Genomic DNA, 7,291 nt, shown 5'->3' on the forward strand with positions numbered 1-7,291 from the left:
CGTGGCTACTAAATTGATGGAAGGAGGGCGTGGCGAGCAACAAACGAGCCAAGAGCGGTGGGCGCGTCCAGGTTTTGATTGACAGTGCTTTGCGCAGGCTCGTTTCGTACCTTTATTAGTTCTCTGTTGTGATTGGTCAATGGCGTTGTGGGAGCTTTCCTATCATTCTATTGGCGGCTGAGGCGCAGGCTCATTTAGCGGCAAGGGGCGTGCCTTTGTTTGCTAAGATTGTGTAAAGTGGGCGGGTCGCGGAGTGATTGACAGCTAAGCTGTACATTAAGTTAAACGAGAGGGGGCGTGTCCCGTCAGTGATTGACAGTCTTCGCGCAGGCTCAGTGCCGGTCAGTGGGCGTGTCCCCCGATGATTGGCACTTGGAGGGGCGTGTCTTTGTAGGCCGCAGTCGCTGCATTCCCCGGCGGGCGCCATGAAACAAAGGCAGGTCGGCCTGGCGGTACCGGGCGGCTGTAACGGCAGCAGTAGCGGCGGAGAGGGCGGCAGGCTGGCGGGGCCCAGGCAGAGGAGACGGCGGCGCCGGGGGGGAGCGGCGACCGGAGGAGGAGAGGACGGGAGTCCGGCGACAAGGCAATACCAGAGGCGGGAGGAGAACCGGAGAGAGCCGGAGGAGGAGGAGGAAGAGGACGGCGAGGAGGATGAGGAGGACGGAGAGGAGGAAGATGGAGAGGACGGAGAGCCCGAGGAGGGAGGCGGAGGGGGAGGGGAGGCCTCCATCACACAGGCCCGGAGGAAGGACGGAGGACCCAACACCAAATACTGGGAGAGTCCCGACACCACCGGGAGCATGGAGCCCGTCCGGGCCTGGGTCACCTCCCGGGGCTACAAGAAGGTGAGACCACCTACCGGGGGGACCTACCGGGAGTATGGGGGAGGGGGGACCTACCGGGAGTATGAGGGGGGGGCTACAAGAAGGCGAGAGCACCTACCGGCAGTATGGGGGAGAGGGTACCTACCGGGGCTGCAAAAAGGCGAGAGCACCTACTGGCAGTATGGGGGGGGGGATCACCTCCCAGAGGCTACAAGAAGGCGAGAGCACCTACCGGCAGTATGGGGGAGGGGGGGTCACCTCCCCGGGGGTACAAGAGGGTGAGATATACCGGGGGATGTACCAGGAGCATGGAGGGTCACGTCCCGGGGGTACAAGAAGGTGAAACCTACTGTGATTATGGGGGGGTTTCACCTCCTGGGGCTACAAGGTGGTGAGAGGACCGGGACTATGGGGGGTCACCTTCCGGGGGGAGGGTATTCCGCAAGTATGGAGAGGTCACCTCCCTGGGGGTACAAGAATATGAGACCTACCGGGGGATATACCCAGAGTATGGGCGGGGGGGGGTGCTCCCCTCCCAGGGGTACAGGAAGGTGAGATCTACCGGAAGTATCAGGGGGGTACACCAGGAGTATGGGGGCTCACCTCCCAGGGGGGGTATACGGGAGTTTGGGGGGGTACAAGAACCTACTGGGGATATACCGGAAGTATGAGGGGGGTACAAGGGGGGGGGGGTGATGTTCCGGGTCTACAAGAAGATTTAGGAGGGGCAACTATTCCTGGGGTTTAAGGTGAGGGGGTTACCTCCCGGGGGTACACGAAGTTGAGGACCTACTGGGGGGCGATTATACTGGGAGTATAATCCCCAGGGGTACAAGGAGGGGGGGGGGGTTGTTCCAGGTGTACAAGAAGATATGGGGGATAACTATTTCTGGGGTTCAAGATGAGGTGTCACCTCCCAGGGGGTACAGGAAGGTGAGCGGACCTAATGGGGGGTAACCGGGAGTATGGGGGTGTCACCTCCCGGGGTGGTACAAGGTGGGGGAGAAAACTCTGGTTGTACAAGGTGATGAGGGGGGGGGGGGAGTGTAAGATTAGGGGTTACTTCCCTGGGGTACAGGGGGCTGCCTGTTTCAGGTCTATGATTAGATGGGGGGGTGACTATTCTGGGGGTACAAGAAGATATGGGGGGCTATTCCGTGAGTACATTAAGTTGAAGAGGGGAATATTCTGGTGGCATGAGATGAGGGGGGTTATCTCCCAGGGGTACAAGAAGGTGAGGGGGGGGGGCACTATACCAGGATTAAAAGTAGGTGGCTAGACTAGTCGGGCCTGTGTCGTCTCCCGGGGGTACGCGGAGGTGAGAGGACCTCCTGGGGGTGTACCGAGAGTATGGGTGGGGGGGGGGGTTATCTCACTTCCTGGGGGTATACCGAGAGTATGGATGGGGGGGGGGGTTATCTCACTTCCTGGGGGTATACCGAGAGTATGGGTGGGGGGGGGGGGTTATCTCACCTCCTGGTGGTACAGGGGGGGGGGGGCGGGGAGACTATTTAGAGGGTACAAGATGACGATTACGCGGCCATGCACACGTATGACATTTTTTCACACGAATAGAGCTTTCTTATGGTGGTATTTAATCACCAGTGGGGGGGGGGGGGGTTATTTTTTGCTAAATAAAGGAAAAAAAGACCAAACTTTTTTGTTTGTTATAAAATTTTGCAAATCTTTCTTCAAAAAGTATTTGATTCCCAAGCAAAACATGACTTGGTACTCGGTGGAGAAGCCCTTGTTGGTGATCACAGAGGTCAGACGTTTCTTGTAGGTGGTGATGAGGTTTCCACACATCTCAGGAGGGATTTTCTCCTCTCTTCTCTACAGATCTTCTCTAAATCCTGAAGGTTTCTTGGCAACTCGAAGTTTCAGCTCCTCCATAAATTTTCTATAGGATTAAGGTCTGGAGACTGGCCAGGCCACTCCATGACCGTAATGTGCTTCTTCTTGAGCCACTCCTTTGTTGCCTTGGCGGTATGTTTTGGGTCATTGTCATGCTGGAAGACCCGTCCATGACCCATCTTCAGTGTTCTGGATGAGAGAAGAAGGTTCTCATCCAAGATCTTACAATACAGGGGGGGAGGAGGAGAAGTATTTGACCCCCTGCTGATTTTGTATGTTTGCCCACTGACAAAGAAACGATCGGTCTATAATTTTATTGGTCGGTTTTATTCTAACAGTGAGAGAATAACAACAAAAATATCCAGAAAAACGCATTTCAAAAAAGTTATAAATTGATTTGCATTTTAATGAGTGAAATACGCATTTCTCTCTCCCAGGTGTCTTCTATGCAGGTAACAAGCTGAGATTAGGAGCACTCTTTTTTTTTTTAAAGGGGAGTGCTCCTAATCTCAGTTTGTTACCTGTATAAAAGACACACCTGTCCACAGAAGGAGTCAATTAGATACCAATCTCTCCACCATGGCCAAGACCAAAGAGCTGTCCAAGGATGTCGGAGAGAAGATTGTAGATCTACACAAGGCTGGAATGGGCTACAAGACCATCGCCAAGCAGATTGGTGAGAGGTGACAACAGTTGGTGGGATTATTATTCCATAATGGAAGAAACACAAAATAACGATCGATCTCCTCGGTCTGGGGCTCCATGGAAGATCTCACCTGGTGGAGGTTCAATGATCAGGAGAACGGTGAGGAATCCGCCCAGAACTACACCGGAGGATCTTCTCCATGATCTCAGCTGGGACCATCGTCACCAAGAGAACAATCGGTAACACACTACACCGGGAGGGACTGAAATCCTGCAGCGCCTGCAAGATCCCCCCGCTCAGGAAATCACATGTACAGGTCCCCCCGCTCAGGAAATCACATGTACAGGTCCCTCTGAAGATCACTAATGAACATCGAATGATTCCGAGGAGAACCGGGGGAAAGTGTTGTGGTCAGAGGAGACCAAAATCCAGATCTTTGGCATCAACTCAACTCTCCGTGTTTGGAGGAGGAGGAATGCTGCCTGTGACCCCAAGAACACCATCCCTCACCGTCATACATGGAGGACCTATGACCCCAAGAACACCATCCCCCACCGTCATACATGGAGGTCCTATGACCCCAAGAACACCATCCCCCACCGTCATACATGGAGGACCTATGACCCCAAGAACACCATCCCCCACCATCATACATTGAGGTGGAAACCTTATACTTTGAGTTTTTTTTTTTTCTGCAAAGAGGGCAGGACTTCACCGCATCAGAGACAATGGATGGGGCCATGTACCATCAAATCTTGGGAGAGAACCTCCTTCCCTCAGCCAGGGCATTGAAAATGGGTCATGGATGGGTCTTCCATCATGGTAATGACCCAAAACACACGGCCAAGGAGTGGCTCAAGATGCACATTCAGGTCATGGAGTGGCCTAGCCAGTCTCCAGATCTTAATCCCATAGAAAATATGTGAAGGGAGCTGAAGGTTGGAGTTACCAAACATCAGCCTGGAAACATTCATGACTTGGAGAGGATCTGCAAAGAGGACAAAATTCCTCCTGAGATGTGCGAACCTGGAGGCCAACTCCAAGGAACGTCTGACCTCTGATTGCCAACAAGGGTTTCTCCACCAACTACTAAGTCCTGTTTTATGAAGGTCAAATACTTATTTCACTCCTTAAAATGCAAATAAATGTTTAACTTTTTTGACGTGTGTTTCTGGATATTTTTGTTTCTCTCGCTGTTGAAATAAACCGACCATTACATTTATAAACTGATCATTTCTTTGTCAGCGGGCAAACATACAAAATCGGTAGAGGATCAAATACTTTTTTTTTTCCCTCGCTGTAAGTGGTCCCTCAATGCGGCAAAGTCGGCCTGTACCCTTTAGCAGAGAAACCCCCCAAAGCATCAAGTCTCCACCTCCGTGTGTGACTGTAGGCAAGTTGGCAAAACCCTGCAAGTCGAGTTAATGCGAAGCAAAGAGCTCAATTTTGGTCTCGCCTGACCACAGAACTTTCTCCCCAATCCTTGGAATCATTTAGATGTTCATTGACAATCTTCAGATGGACCTGTCCATGTGTCTTCCTGAGGGGGGGGGGGGGGGACCTGTACATGGGTCTTCCTGAGGGGGGGGGGGGACCTGTACATGTGTCTTCCCTGAGGGGGGGGGGGACCTGTACATGTGTCTTCCTGAGGGGGGGTGGGGGGGGACCTGTCCATGTGTCTTCCTGAGGGGGGGGGGGGATCTGTACATGTGTCTTCCTGAGGGGGGGGGGGGACCTGTACATGTGTCTTCCTGAGGGGGGGGGGGGACCTGTACATGTGTCTTCCTGAGGGGGGGGGGGGACCTGTACATGTGTCTTCCTGAGGGGGGGTGGGGACCTGTACATGTGTCTTCCTGAGGGGGGGGGGGACCTGTACATGTGTCTTCCTGAGGGGGGGGGGGACCTGTACATGTGTCTTCCTGAGGGGGGGGGGGGGGGGGACCTGTACATGTGTCTTCCTGAGGGGGGGGGGGACCTGTACATGTGTCTTCCTGAGGGGGGGGGGGGACCTGTACATGTGTCTTCCTTGAGGGGGGGGGACCTGTTACATGTGTCTTCCTGAGGGGGGGGGGACCTGTACATGTGTCTTCCTGAGGGGGGGGGACCTGTACATGTGTCTTCCTGAGGGGGGGGGGGACCTGTACATGTGTCTTCCTGAGGGGGGGGGGACCTGTACATGTGTCTTCCTGAGGGGGGGGACCTGTACATGTGTCTTCCTGAGGGGGGGGGGACCTGTACATGTGTCTTCCTGAGGGGGGGGGACCTGTACATGTGTCTTCCTGAGGGGGGGGGGACCTGTACACTGTGTCCTTCCTGAGGGGGGGGGGCCTGTACATGTGTCTTCCTATGGGGGGGGGGGGACCTGTACATGTGTCTTCCTGAGGGGGGGGGGACCTGTACATGTGTCTTCCTGAGGGGGGGGGGGGACCTGTACATGTGTCTTCCTGAGGGGGGGGGGGACCTGTACATGTGTCTTCCTGAGGGGGGGGGGGGACCTGTACATGGTCTCTCCTGGAGGGGGGGGGGACTGTACATGTGTCTTCCTGAGGGGGGGGGGGACCTGTACATGTGTCTTCCTGAGGGGGGGGGGGACCTGTACATGTGTCTTCCTGAGGGGGGGGGGGGGACCTGTACATGTGTCTTCCTGAGGGGGGGGGGACCTGTACATGTGTCTTCCTGAGGGGGGGGGGGGACCTGTACATGTGTCTTCCTGAGGGGGGGGGGGGACCTGTACATGTGTCTTCCTGAGGGGGGGGGGGACCTGTACATGTGTCTTCCTGAGGGGGGGGGGGGACCTGTACATGTGTCTTCCTGAGGGGGGGGGGGGGACCTGTACATGTGTCTTCCTGAGGGGGGGGGGGGACCTGTACATGTGTCTTCCTGAGGGGGGGGGGGGACCGTGGGGGGGGGGGCCCAGTACATGTGTCTTCCTGGGGGGGGGGCCTGTACATGTGTCTTCCGAGGGGGGGGGGCCTGTACATGTGTCTTCTGAGGGGGGGGGGGGCCTGTACATGTGTCTTCCTGAGGGGTGGGGGGGCCTGTACATGTGTCTTCCTGAGGGGGGGGGGGGACCTTACAGGCGCTGCAGGATTTCAATCCATGGTATTGTGTCACCAATGGTTGGTTTGGTGACTGTGGTCCCAACTGCCTTGATCCTTCACAAGCTCCTCCCGTGTAGTTCTGGGCGGATCCCTCACTTTTTTTTTTTTCTCATGACCATCCTCACCCCATGAGGAGGAACCTTGCATGGAGCTCCAGACCGAGGGCGATGGATGGTTGTTTTGTATTTTCTTCCAATCGCTCCAGCAGTTGTCTCCTTCTCACCAAGCTTCTCGCTGATGGTCTTGTAGCCCATTCCAGCCTTGTGCAGGTCTCCAATCTTCTCCCCGACCTCCTCTGACAGCTCTTTGGTCTTGGCTATGGTGGTGAAGTTTGAATGGAAGAAAGAGAAATTCTGTGGACAGGTGTCCACACATAACGAGTTGTTGTTGGGAGCACCGTCTTACATTGACAGGACTAAGCTGTGTACCTACTGTAGCCAGTCCGTGGGGGGAGGGGGTTGAAAATCATCGTTTTCCCCACTGGCTATAGATCTGAAAATTGATCAATCCTGATGTACTGTGGCCAATCTCGTTTCTTCAAGACCCAACAAACACCACAACACATTATGTTTTACTTATACCAATGGTCTCCAATCTGGCCATTTGCTTGCCCCAATTGGGCCCTTGGGGCGCTATTCCATCCACAACTGACACTAGTGGTTGGGCACCATTCCTCCAGCAGATGCCAATGACGTGCTTTTCCTCCTCCCACTGATGTGCCTCCTTGTCAATTTTTTTTTTTTTTTTATTTCCACTGATATCACAACAGGCACTCCCCCCCCCCCCCCCCCACACTGATGCCAATAATGAGGGCACTATTCCCTCCCACTAAAACCAATAATGGGGCACTGTTTACTTCCACTAAT

General features: G+C 54.6%; 1 protein-coding gene across 1 annotated transcript in view; it reads left to right on the forward strand.

Moving 5' to 3' along the window:
• Positions 1–362: 362 nt before the first annotated feature.
• SMARCC1 (SWI/SNF related BAF chromatin remodeling complex subunit C1) overlaps positions 363–7,291 on the forward strand; it is a gene marked incomplete in the record, with an annotated part of 43,857 nt that continues 36,928 nt past the window's right edge. The window contains 1 exon segment of the mRNA XM_077493589.1: positions 363–845. Coding sequence (XP_077349715.1) covers positions 426–845 — 420 coding nt within the window.

Source organism: Lithobates pipiens, unplaced genomic scaffold (genome assembly GCF_037356315.1).
Source record: "Lithobates pipiens isolate NorthernLeopardFrog02 unplaced genomic scaffold, aLitPip1_a1.2 Scaffold_19, whole genome shotgun sequence".
Lineage (NCBI taxonomy): Eukaryota > Metazoa > Chordata > Amphibia > Anura > Ranidae > Lithobates > Lithobates pipiens.